Raw genomic sequence first — 13,312 nt, forward strand, 5'->3', positions numbered from 1 at the left:
CAAGATAACAGCAGTGCAGCAGTTTTAAAGCCAACTAAGATGACAAGAAATATTTTGTTCACAATAAAATTCTACCATATTCTAGAAAGTGTCAGCTAACAAAAATTTTTGATAATCATTGTAAATAAAAAATAATTGTTTAAACCCTATAACATCCCAAAACTCATGTCCAAACCTTACTCTTGAAACCACTAATTCCACTGTAGTTAATGAATAATTCATGCTAAGTACAGAATAATATGCTTTTTGTTGAATAATTGAACAATCAGGGACTTCAAGGAGTTAATTTAATCATACACTTTGACCACACTGCTCATGCTCTGAGTCTGAGTCTGTACATCCTGTCTACTTTTTACAGGTCTCTACACATACAGTACTGTCATCTGTCTCAGTGTTGTGTGCTGTGCATCCTTTTTGGATTCCTCTATTTGCACCAGCTCACTTTCTATCCTTCACTCAGCCTATTATCCAGGTCTGGTAAACCACAACTGGCTTCAAGGACACCAATTTAACAACCACACTCTGCAAAGTCCTAGCTAAGAGCCCACATACATCATCACACATCTCCTCATAGTGTCTTGAGGGGGAGAAACAGAGCACTTCAAAGCTCTTCTACTGTGCTCAGCTGTCTCTTTCCTACCTGTTCTATTACAGGTATAAGAGACAGAAAGAACTGAAAAGCATTGTTCCAACAGTAAGAACACGTTCAATATAACACACACACACACACACACACACACACACACACACACACACACACACACACACACACACACACACACACACACACACACACACACACACCTGCATACAATGCTATGTCTGTCTGGATACCAAGACGACAATCAAACATTAATCATCAATCAATTAGTATTGGTCAGATAGGTGACCTGCTTTTGTGAATTTATTGCTCCACATAAAAAAAACCCTGTTTAAGTCCATTTTTTTGGTAAAAGAAGGGATTAATTAAATAAAGTGAAAGCATGGAGGTAGATTAATAGTAAGAAAAAAAACAACAACATAGTTTTGATATTGGTTGAAGTAAGTGTGAGAGTCTTTATGGTGCACACTGAATCAGAGTCAGGTGTGAAAAAGAGAAAGACTCTAGTATACATAATCATACACCATGTTTACAAGGATAATAAATAAAATAAAATAAAAATTCTAATTTGTTAGTATGGTGGTATTGTATCATAATAGTTGTTAAAATGTTAAACATTTAAATTATATAGCAATAAAAAGCCCTTATTGTCAAAATTAAGATGAGCAGTACAAGGGTGTTCCATAGACTCCGACTGGATGAACCCTGTAGCACAGAGGTAAAGGTAAAACTAAGCGATTAAGACCTCTAAAGGACTCCACTTACATAACAGAATGACAGAGTAACACAGATCTGAACAGGAGAGGGGTTTTATAGATCACTGTCAGAGAAATCTATTCTCATTTTAGTAAAGGGTCCCAGAGTCAACAGAAAAAAAAGACAAAGAGGTAATGAGTTGATGTTTTGCTGACTCTTAGAAAGCATCTAGAAAGAAAGGAGAGGTAGACCAAGCAAAAAAACAAAAACAAAAAACCAATATTCTTTGACAATGATGATATTCTACTTTCCATGAATACCAAAGCAACTAGAACTAATAGCACTACTTCTACCAATGAATGGGGTCAGGGGAGAGAAACTACAGGCACACACACAGCACCTGAGTCTGGATGCGGTTGAGGCCTCTGAACCAGAGGATCTGGCCTCTGCGTAGCTCTCTTTCAGCATGGTCAATCTCCTCCTCATCTTCAGCCAGCTCATCCTCAGTCATCTCATCTGTGCCTGGCCCTGTACCTGCCTCTTTCAGACACTTCAGATGACTGGTGGGGACTGTGGCAATAACCTGGAGCACAGAAAAGGATGGTAATATTTAACATTATAAATGGATAGGAAAAAATGGCTGTATGTTTAAAAATATGTAAGTACTACTAAGCTTGTGTCAGTGACTGCCGTCAGTAAAAAAGAAACAAAAAAAAAACAAACAAAAAAAAAGTATTTTCCATGTAGAATTGAAAGCTTTGGGTCCTATCTGTTGTGTTCCTATGGTGTGAGGAAGAATTAATCCACTGGCTCCATCTGTTTATAGAACCTGTTTTTGAGTGCATGATACATAAAAAATATGTTTGACTTGATTCAGTTCATTAACATTTTTCTCTCCTTCATCTCCTCACCTGACCCCACAGAAGCTCTCCAACTCCGACAAAGAGGCACCACAGCCACTGCTCCATGTTGAGAGGGGCACAGCTAAAGGGCTTACCTCCAAACTGCACTATAATAATCTGCACAGTAAACACACACAAATCACAGGCCACACATAACTATGCATGAAAGCCTTCTCCTAACATCACCCTATGAATATCACAGTCGAGGCACAATCAGAGCCAGTCACACTTCATGTTAATTCTTAATTGCTTTAAAGGTACTAAGTGTGAGACCTGCACGCCGAAGGTGCCCAGCACGATGCTGCAGAAGATAGGGTTACCAAAGATGCCATCAAACACATTCCTTTCTCCATGAATCTTGCGAGCATTGATCTCATTGAAAAGCTGCATGAGGACAAAGGTGTTGAAGATGATTGTGTAGTGCTCTGTGGGAGGCGAGTGCAGTGGAGCATTGCGCCCGCTGTCAATGTTAAAGATCTTTTCTCCTGCACAGGATAAAAGAGGCACAGGAGATGGGGGTCAAAGTTGGGACAAAAATCACAAATTTATTGTGGGAAGATTAAAATGAAACTTTTTTTTAATGAAATAATAATAAAAGTGACAGAAAATTACAGAAAATATTACTAATGTACTAAAATATTACTTATTTATACATGCAAATATTATTAATTATAAATTAATCATTGATTGTGAATTGTTAAAATGTTAAAATATTATATAAATATTTAATCATATAATAAAAATAAAAACTATTTTTAACTACTATTATTTTTTAATAAAAAATATTTTTACTAAATATGGTTGTGGTTGTTAAATGTTACACAGTTCAGTCTTATATTTGCAAAATTCACACTTACCACAAGGTTTTAGCTTGTATATTTTCATAAATATTGTTTTGATTCCTAACAACTGAGATAATACAGTAAACATAATTGTCTTTTAAATAAAATATTTCCACAGCAATCAATTGGACTAAGTATCTGATTATTCTTTACTCATCTCTAAATTTATATCTTTACCAACAAAGAGCAGAGTGAAGATGATAACAAGCTGATAGACGCCATGCCCCAGGATGTTCTTCATCATGGTGAGGGAGATGAGAGGGTTGTTACGGCCATAGGGTTTTCTCAATAGCAAGGCTTCAGTGGGTGGCTCAGTGGCCAGGGCAAGCGATGCAAATGTGTCCATAATCAGGTTCACCCATAGCATTTGCACTGCTTTCAGAGGAGAGTCCTGCATAAACATGCACAATGATATTCATAAATAAATGCAACTTTCTGTCTTGGAATTCCAGTGATCATTATTATCATTAAGTGTGAGAATGTTTAATGCACAGTACTAACAACCTCCAGTAGGGGGAACAGCACACAGACTAATGCTTTTCCCACAATCCCCTGCCTGCCAGTGAGGTGCAATGCAGTAGGTTCTAGTAACCTGCTACAGAGCTAAAGTGATAGGTCTTCACACTATAGAAACACACACTTTCCACAGCAATGCAGTCACTGGCTTTTAAATTTTAGTTTAAAAAGTATCAAAATTTGTGCCAAATGTATGTGTGTACGCAGAATATAAACTGTGTGCAGTATGTTTGTGTATTACCTGTGTAATACAGGCACCGGTGAAGGCCACTATGACGGCCACCACATTGACAGTTAACTGAAACTGCAGGAATTTTGAGATGCTGTCATAGACATTCCGACCCCACATGACTGCCTTCACAATGCTACTGAAATTATCATCAGTCAGGATGATATCTGATGCCTCTTTAGCTACATCAGTTCCAGCTATGCCCTAAAAAATAGAGAAAAAGTGAAAGTCAGTCAGAGACAATGGGAGAGAGAGAGAGATACTGAAAAAGGAGAAACAGGTGTCCAATAAAGCACATTTCTTACAAATTTGAACATGTTGTGCAATAAATAACAAACAACAAATGTATTAATAGGAATGGATCTATACTATTCAACCTCCTATATTGAGCATGAGCATGAGTGGACATTTTTGGTAATCATTATTACTGATACTGACTTAATGGGTAAAGTTATTAATAAGCATTTGATATCTCATGGAACATTCTGTTAAGCTCTGAGTGCACAGACCAGTGAACGTGGTCCTTAAATATGTCTCATGCTACAATAACACATATAGTGATTTTATTACTACAAGTCACCAGTCACTGTACTATGAGATCGCCAGTATACATCCCTAACACTGCTTGCCATTGTAATAAAATTGATTGGTGGAAATGAAATGTTCTGTAGATAGAGTGTTTATATATAAAATTAATTAGTGTATATATGCATCATATCATACAAGATAAATGGGAAGCAGTGTGTGCTCTATTTTCTTCTCTCACATTGGAATTCACTGCATCAAGTCGTTCCATATTTGCCTAAAGTTCTACTTTTCTCAACTTTGTCATGTCACTGGACATGCCCACACTTTTGGTGGTGGCACCGATTGAGCATCCTAAAATGAACCTCCTGACATCTTGGGCCATCTCAGGCCACCAGAACTTCCCCTGGAGGAGTGATAGGGTTCGACTGATGCCAGGGTGACCAGTGCCAACAGAGGTATATATTTGGTTGATGAGGGGCATGCATCAAGATGAAGGTATGAACTGAACATTAGGTGGACATTCCGGTGGTGGATGTACAGGATTTCCCTCTTCACATGTCCACTGAATTTGACTGATGATCATGTGATGAAGGATGGTCACCGGTTGCTCAGATTCCTCGTCAAGTGTGTGGATGCAGTATCAGGTTTCTTGTTCAGCTTTCTTGTTCTTCTCTCCTGGATGGTAGGTGATGGTGAAGTTGAAGTGAGTGAAGAACAAGGCCCAGCGAGCTTGAAGAGGGTTCAACCTTTTAGCGTCTCAGAGATATAGTAAAGTCTTGTGATCCGTGAATGTGGTAAATGGGGATTGGGCGCCCTCTAACCAGTGTCTCCATGCTTCCAGGGCCAGTTTTAGGGCTAGGAGTTTGTGGTTACCTTTATCATAGTTGACCTCTGCCAGGGTGAACCTGTGGAAGAAGAAGGCACATGAATGGAGTACTTGGGTCTTACTGTGGGGTTGTGAAAGAAAGAAGTTGTGGATTAGGATTAAAGAGGATTGGAGCTTGGGTGAAGGCTCCTTTCAGCTTTTTGAAGGCCTTCATTGCTAAGGGAGACCAGGGCAGGGACTTTGGTTTGCCTCGGAGGAGTGAGGTGAGGGGTGTGACTATGGGGCTGAAGTTGTGGATAAACCATCTGTAGAAGTTAGCAAATCCCAGGAAGTGCTGAATCTCCTTGATGGTGCTGGTAATTGGCCAGTTCTGAACTGCTTTCACCTTCCCCTCATCCATAGAAATTCCAGGAGATGATACCTCATATCTTAGAAAGGCTACACACTTTTCGGCTTTGAAGTACAAATGGTGTTCCCTGAGCTACCATAGGACTCAATGATGTGTTGGATATGTTCTGGTAAAGATTTAGAAAAGATGTGGATATCGTCGATATAGACAATCATGAACTGATTCAGGAAGTCCTGGAACACATGGTGCATAAAGTCCTGGCGAGTTCACTAGGCCATACAGCATCACCAAATATTCGCAGTGGCCTGTCGGTGTCACAAACGCGTCTTCCACTCATCCCCAGAGTGAATTTTGGCCAGGTTGTACGCACTTCTTAGATCAAGCTTAGTGAAGATCTTGCAGTCACATAGTTCCAGGGCAGTTGGGACGAAGGAAAGGGGGTAACAGAACTTGGAGGTGATACTGTTGAGTGACCAGTAATCAATACATAGTCGAAGGCCTCCGTCCTTCTTAGCTACAAAGAAGAAGCTGGAAGTGGCTGGAGAGGTAGATGGATAGATATAGCCTTGAGTGAGAGCCTCTCGGATGTACTCCATGGCCTTTTGTTTGGGCATTGACAGTGGGTAGATCCTTCCTCTTGGCACTGGTTCACCTGTTAGGAGATCAATCACACAATCCCATGGCGTATGAGGTGGTAGCTGCGAAGCTCTCTTGGGATAGAATATGTCGACATACTCCTGATATTGGACTAGAATCCTGGAGGGAATATTCTGGTGAGGGCTTTAAATAGAACTGGTACATACTAGTACTCTGGATATCGATGGACTACGTCGTAACGGCAGTTGAGGGAAACAGCTTGACAAACAATGAGAACTCCTCCTCTTCACCTCACCGGTTTCCCATGAGAGCTCTGGGTGGTGTTGTATAAGCCACGGACGCCCGAGGATGATGTCCAAGGTGGAATTCTTCAGAACCAGAAGGGTGATGTCCTCCACATGCAGCGTTCCCACTGTCAGCGCCAGGGGTCCTGCATTATGGTGTATATTGGTTCTGATTAATGGTTTGCCTTTGATGGAATGGGCTTGGAGTGCATTTGGAACACTGATCTTGGGAATCTGAAGGGAGTTACATAGCCTCGAGGAGATAAAGTTACCGGCTGAACCATAGTCGGGGAGAGCTGAAATAGAGATAGAGTGGTGGAGAAAAGATATCCAAATTTGAGTTTGTAATGGTGGGTAAAGGGATGGCTCAGACTGGATAACACTCACCGGGTGTCGTGGTGGGCAGATGGAGCATGAGGTGATAGTATGCTCTGACACTCCACAGTAAAGACACAATCCTTGATTAATTCCCCCGCTGACGCTCTAACAGTGAGAGACGAATGGAGTCCACCTCCATGGGTGTAGGTTCTGGAGGAGCAAACTCTGGTTGGCTGGGAGAAATGGGTGGTGAATTTTCTATCGTTAGACCACTTAGTCAGCGATGGGCAGTTGAATGAATTTGTCCAAACTCATTAGATCATCATAAGAGGCGAGATGGATCCGTAATGAAGGATTCAATCCGTTACGATATGCTGTCCTTAACGCTGCTTCATTCCACCCACTCACAGCAGCTAGAGTGCGAAACTTCAGGGCATAGTCAGTCACGTTCATGTTACCTTGTTGTAAGTCATACAATTTGTCACGTGCAGAGAAATCCGTACCAGAAATATGAAAAACGTCCTTGAAATGAGAGAGAAATAATGGATATGACTGTACCGTCGGGGAGTTTTGTTGCCACAATGAATCTGCCCATTGGAGAGCCTTCCCTCAGAGATGTGAAATGATGACAGCAATTTTAGAGCATTTGGTGGGGTATTGTTGAGGTTGCAGCACGAATACGAGTGAGCATTGAAGCAGAAATCCGGTGCAATTCTCTGCCAAACCAGAGTAGGGCACCGGGTTGGCCATGGGGGATGCGACTACGGTGGCAGAGGAAGACGGTACTGTGACAGGTGTGGTGGTGCTGGATTGTAGCGATGAGCAAAGAAGATCCACTAATTTGCAAATGGGATTCAATGATTGGATGATCATCTTGCTTCCGGTATTAGGTCTGGTCTTCTGTAATGATACACACGCTACGGACCAAGGTAAGCAAAACAGAGTGAGGTTTATTGAAGTCCGTGAACATATATATCAGGAAAGAACAGTACGAAGCACCACAATAGCAGCACACACAAACACACACGCAGGAGATATCACAGGAATCCGAGTCAATGAATCCTTAACTTGAGGAAGTAGATATAGGAGCGAATCCTGTCGCTCCGAAAGCGAGGACGAAGGAAGAGTAGCCGATTGCTGGAAAACAAACAGGAGTCTGGAACTTGAATGACTGCAGAGAAAATGTCGTTAGTACATATGAGACCAGACAATGAGTGAGTGACTGAGAGTGGCTTATATACTGTGTGTTGACTGTTGAATGAGGAACAGGAGGTGCTGATTAGTACTCAGGTGAATGTGAATGCTGGTGAGTGAGGGAAGGACCTGGTGACTCCGTGAACCACATTAGTCATCAGAATGCTTTTACTCATGTTAGTGCAATTTGCCAGCTCTACAACATAGCATCAGTGCTCAGTGCTCACATAAGTGAATTGCTTACTCTCATATGTGAAAGTTTCTCTGCATGCTCACTTCATTGATCCATGCTTGCAAATACATTTGTGTGTGGTTCCTCGCAGTAATCTATAATGATGATACTCATTGATACTACTCTGCACACTCAGGTCAGCTGCCACCCTACTCTCTATTGAAGAAACTGTTGTGGATGCATACAATGTATAAGTTGGATATCATATAGGACCACAACAATATGAATTACTTATTGTCAAACATAAATTATGTGTCTGTGTGTAAAAAATAAAATAAAAAAAATTGAAAAATCAAGAAAAAGGCAGAGAAGTCATTTTGTTGTAGTAGTGCCTGCTGGGAGATCATTAACAAAGTACAGTAGTAGACATGGATTTTCTCTGGTATAATTAGTCACAAAACACAGAGGACTCTCTTCAAAAAGAGCAGTGCAAGATAGAGACATTAGAAGATGAATAGACACAAAGAAGGGTAGATATATAGATAGATGAAAAATAGCTGCACTCACCATGGCAAAGCCGACATCAGCTTTCTTAAGAGCTGGTCCATCATTGGTCCCATCACCAGTTACTGCCACCACCTGCCTCTGCTCCAGCACAGTGCTATCAATGATGCCTGCAGATTATCAGCAAAATTTAATCACTGAACATGAATAACCTCTGTATAACTAACTCAGTATAGCTTAATAGAACTGACAAAAATGTTAGCTGTTTTTTCTGAGAGTGAATGAAGCTGCCTTCTAACCTTTAACAAGAGTGTGTTTGTCAGTAGGTGAGGATCGGGCCAGGACTCTTAGTTTGGGCCAGACCTTATCAATCCTCTCCTGCTCAATCTGAAACATACAAAACCACCAGATGCCATATAATGTCATTGTATGATATGCCTTTGAAATTCATCATATAATAACTGTATAACCCAATATCACCATTCTTTGTAGTATAGTAGCTGGCTATTTCTACAAAATACATGTTCTCTAATTTTATGCTCATTTGTTTCTGTCACTTTCTTTTCTTTCTTTTTCCTTCTTTTTTAAATAAACAATCTTCATAATAAAATTTACAGTATAGCTATTTATAAAATACTTACAATGATATCCCATTAGTAAATTATAATTACAGAACTCAATAATAAATAACCGAAATATTCAATGTCATTAAAAAAACAGGCTGTTCTCCCGGCCCCATGAGGGTTCCCCAGTCTTTGCATTCTAGTTTACTGATTCAATGTATAAAAAGGATTCACCTCTCCTTTCTCATTCCTGATTCTTCGATTGAAGTCCTTGCCATCTATACACAAGAAGTCATCACCTGGCTGAATGATCCCACATTTGGCAGCGATGGCTCGTGCTGTGTTGATATTGTCACCAGTGACCATGCGCACAGTGATACCTGCTCTCTGGCATTTTCGGATAGCTTCAGGGACCTTCAGTGGAATAAAACATACAAATTCACCATATGATACAAGATTTACAAGTTAGTCTAATTACATACAACTCAGAATTGTGACACTGTAAAATGCACTATACACAGTACATTTACTATTCAGGTGGGTTTTGGATTTCTGGACATATGTCTGTTTATTAATGTGGCTGGACTATGGTAATTATGAATGATTCACATGGGATAAAATATTTCTGTGTAAGTCACAGACATGAGAGTATTTTCACAATATACACATAGTTCTCAGTTTAAATACAACATACACCTCATTGTAATATAAACACACTTTTATTTTTTAGTATAACTGCTTATTTTAGGGCTTGTGCAAGTTGTATTTGACCATTAGTAAAGCAAATGACCATAACAGGCTTGTAGGTTATATTTGTGCTACCTATTTATGCTATTTTCTTTTGACAAAAAGGCCTGTAAATTGTTATCTATTTTTATATGTATGTATTTGGCACTCCGTCCAGGGTGTATCCTGCCTTGATGCCCGATGACGCCTGAGATAGGCACAGGCTCCCCGTGACCCGAGAAGTTCGGATAAAGCGGTAGAAAATGAATGAATGAATGAATGAATGTATTTGACCAATACATTATTTAGTTTTGTTTTTTTTTCTTTTGGAGACAGTAGAACTGAACACTTCCTGAAATTTCTTTATATTATAGAAAAACCTATCCTACAGGATCAATTCAATATTTACCAACATGCCAACTCAGACAAGATATATTGTGCCTGGGGCTATGTCTACTTTTCATTTTATAGGTTAAAATGGGTTAACCCTAACCCTAACCTTTCCACCCATGTACACATGCACTCAATTCAGGATTTGGACTGGACTAAAATCATAGAGAAGCTAATCCAATTTAAATATGCTCTAAAACTACTTATTCCAAAACTTCAGCTAAAGTATATTTTGCTCTTAGCATACCTCAGGCCTCACAGGATCCTCAATTCCAACAACAGCAATGCATGTGTGGTCAGTAACAATATCAGCCTCATTGTCCCACTCCGGTTCCGGGTCGCCAGGAAGATCACGATAGGCAATGCAGATGGTGCGCAGGCCTTCACACGCCATTGGCTCAATCACTTTCTTCACCATCTCATCTCGGTCCCTTGGCCTGAAGCTTCGCACTTCACCCCCTGCTCCTATAATGGATGAACACCTGAAGGAATAAAACACACAAGAGACAAGTAAGCATACTAACAGTAAAAAGAGGTCAATACAACTCACCTAAACAATATAAAATATAATTACTTCAATATGGGCAAATAATATGGTGTAGAACTATTCAAATCAGACACCAGTAACAGAATAATTTCCATGCAAATAGGTTTAATGTTTTGTAACTGATATAAAATTTATATTTTGATATATTAACAACAGAATTACTCACTTTTTCAGAAGAATTTCAGAGGCTCCTTTGCTGTAGAGACGAAAGTTTCCATCTGGAAGCTGCACCACGGTGCTCATGGACTTGCGGACAGAATTAAAGGTGTAGACCTTGTAGAGCTTCTCCTCTGGGATCTGTTCACGGACGGGTGCATAGTCTCGCTTCAGGTCCAGCACAAAGCCCAGCAATCCACACTCTGTCTTATTTCCCACCTGCTTAGGCAGGCCACCTTCCACATCAGGAGGCTGGAGGAAAGAAGGAGGGAGGAAAATAAATTTATGTGCAGACAGAGGTGTTTTTAATCTTGTTTAACTGTGTTCTATGCTTTTTTTGATATGGCACTGTCCTGAATTTGCATATTGATTACAGTGTCCTGCTGCCAATGAGCTACAGCAGCAAATGTCAAATTATGTGTGACTCAGTGTTTGCATCTATACAGAGACACATCCTCTGCCATGCTCTTACCATGATCTTGGAGGTATAGGCGCTGTTGATAGAAATGGCATTAACAATCAGATCCAGGGTGTTGGAGTTGATCTGATTGGGTTCAGGGATCTCGCGGAAGTGCTGGTCATTAAAATAGGCCTGTACCACAGTCATGCGGTTGGTAGTCAGAGTACCAGTCTTGTCTGAGCAAATGGCAGTGGCATTGCCCATTGTCTCACATGCATCCAAATGGCGCACCAGGTTGTTGTCCTTCATCATTTTCTGAAGAACAAGGAGAGAGGACAGTAGGTAGGTTTGCTGTTGGTTGGGTTGTATAGTGGATTGTGAATGTTACCACAAGAGCTCCATATGAATATTGTATTCATAAGTTGCATGAAATTTGGAAAGCAGGGAAAAGAGCATAACCATAATTACATGCACACCTACATACAAGGTGTTCTGGTTTACCTTACCTTCACTGAGTAAGCTAGAGAAATGGTGACAGCAAGGGGGAGACCCTCAGGCACCGCCACCACCAACACGGTAACTCCAATGATGAAGAACTTGACAAAGTACTGCACATAGACTGGTGTGCACTCAGGGAGCCAGCTCCGCCCTTCTACCACAAATGTCTCAATCACGAAGTAGAGCACCAAAATAATCACTGTGATAGCTGACATAACCAGACCTGAAGGGAAAACAACAGGCTGTTTGAATGTGTTACAAAGAAACAAAGGCATAATTACCCACTGTCACTGTGATTGACAGATATGTACAGATGATTCCTTATGTTGCTATGTTAGATGTTAGTGGTGTCCAAAAAATTTGTGGGGCATTACACAGATCAAGGATGTCAGCACAGGTGTTTAATTGACAACTACACAGAGTTATCAATATAAGAGAGAATTTCATCAATTACTGCATACAATGAGAAACTTACTTACCCCACCGGTAAGTAGGAGCTTTTAGTAAATTATAGATGGAATCATCAAACAAGTTTATTTTGTCCCATTTCTCTATAAAGTGATCACTCACCTGCTTTACCAATCTGCACAGCCAGTTTGGTAAGTTTGCCCTGTAGAACGGATTTCTCCTTCTTTGGCACATTGGCTTTCTTTTTCTCCCTTTCCTCTACCTCTCCACCTTCCGCACTCTTCAACGGCTGCATTTCCATGGCAACTGCTCCATCCTGCTTCTTGGCTGATGGTGGGACAGAATTTGAGTGCTGTTACTAATGGACAACAAATCTGTCCTGGCAAAGCTAGGACCTACTGCAAGCAATATGTACCACAAACATGGACCTTTCAGATTACTACATACATATCAAAATACATCACAGTGTGGACCTTTACTGTGGGCTTCTACTACGTATCGACATATGGCAAGATAAACGCAAGATGAATGCAGACACAGTCACTGATGGCACAGTGGAAACACAGAGCGATCTACTCTTGCAGGACAAGCGTATTATATCTTTTGACTCCAATAGAAAAAACACATTTTATCAACAAACTGTATTCAGAATTTCAATCTACACATAAAACATATGTAACAGAGCTTAAAAACACAGTAAAACACTGAATAAATAGGCTGGGGAAGTCCCGGATGTCAGGTTATTAATGTAATTACATAACTCATACATGACATTAATACATCTGATGAATAGTAATGATTCCCATTTTGCAGCACATTAGGTGACCTACTGGGTAAAAACTTTCCACTACAATAAAATAATTAACCCCTCTGTGCCTCTCATTCATCTACTCTACTGTCTCTCTGGTACCTTTATTTTGATTGGTCTCCACTGTGGCCTCTGGCTGCTTGCCTGTGAGTGAGAAAGAGAGAGAGAGAGAGAGAGAGAGAGAGAGAGAGAGAGAGAGAGAGAGAGAGAGAGAGAGAGAGAGAGAGAGAGAGAGAAGGTTGGAGGGAGGTGGATAGA

The 13,312-nt window shown here is 40.5% G+C and overlaps 1 protein-coding gene across 8 annotated transcripts in view; it reads right to left on the minus strand.

The window, feature by feature from the left end:
* Positions 1 to 13,312, minus strand: part of atp2b3b (ATPase plasma membrane Ca2+ transporting 3b) — a 41,890-nt gene that overhangs the window by 10,561 nt on the left and 18,017 nt on the right. For 6 of the 8 annotated variants that reach the window (XM_027170630.2, XM_027170620.2, XM_027170621.2 and 3 more), the window contains 14 exons: positions 13,157 to 13,198; positions 12,409 to 12,573; positions 11,847 to 12,061; positions 11,413 to 11,655; positions 10,951 to 11,192; positions 10,485 to 10,719; positions 9,356 to 9,535; positions 8,858 to 8,945; positions 8,622 to 8,728; positions 3,799 to 3,990; positions 3,219 to 3,432; positions 2,473 to 2,684; positions 2,209 to 2,316; positions 1,698 to 1,880 (listed from right to left, as the gene is read on the minus strand). In XM_027170630.2, coding sequence (XP_027026431.1) covers positions 1,698 to 1,880; positions 2,209 to 2,316; positions 2,473 to 2,684; positions 3,219 to 3,432; positions 3,799 to 3,990; positions 8,622 to 8,728; positions 8,858 to 8,945; positions 9,356 to 9,535; positions 10,485 to 10,719; positions 10,951 to 11,192; positions 11,413 to 11,655; positions 11,847 to 12,061; positions 12,409 to 12,573; positions 13,157 to 13,198 — 2,426 coding nt within the window. The remainder of the gene's footprint in view (positions 1 to 1,697; positions 1,881 to 2,208; positions 2,317 to 2,472; positions 2,685 to 3,218; positions 3,433 to 3,798; positions 3,991 to 8,621; positions 8,729 to 8,857; positions 8,946 to 9,355; positions 9,536 to 10,484; positions 10,720 to 10,950; positions 11,193 to 11,412; positions 11,656 to 11,846; positions 12,062 to 12,408; positions 12,574 to 13,156; positions 13,199 to 13,312) is intronic. The other 2 variants (XM_027170626.2, XM_027170629.2) reach the window with 1 other exon arrangement.

Source organism: Tachysurus fulvidraco, chromosome 23, assembly GCF_022655615.1.
Source record: "Tachysurus fulvidraco isolate hzauxx_2018 chromosome 23, HZAU_PFXX_2.0, whole genome shotgun sequence".
Taxonomy (NCBI): Eukaryota; Metazoa; Chordata; class Actinopteri; order Siluriformes; family Bagridae; genus Tachysurus; species Tachysurus fulvidraco.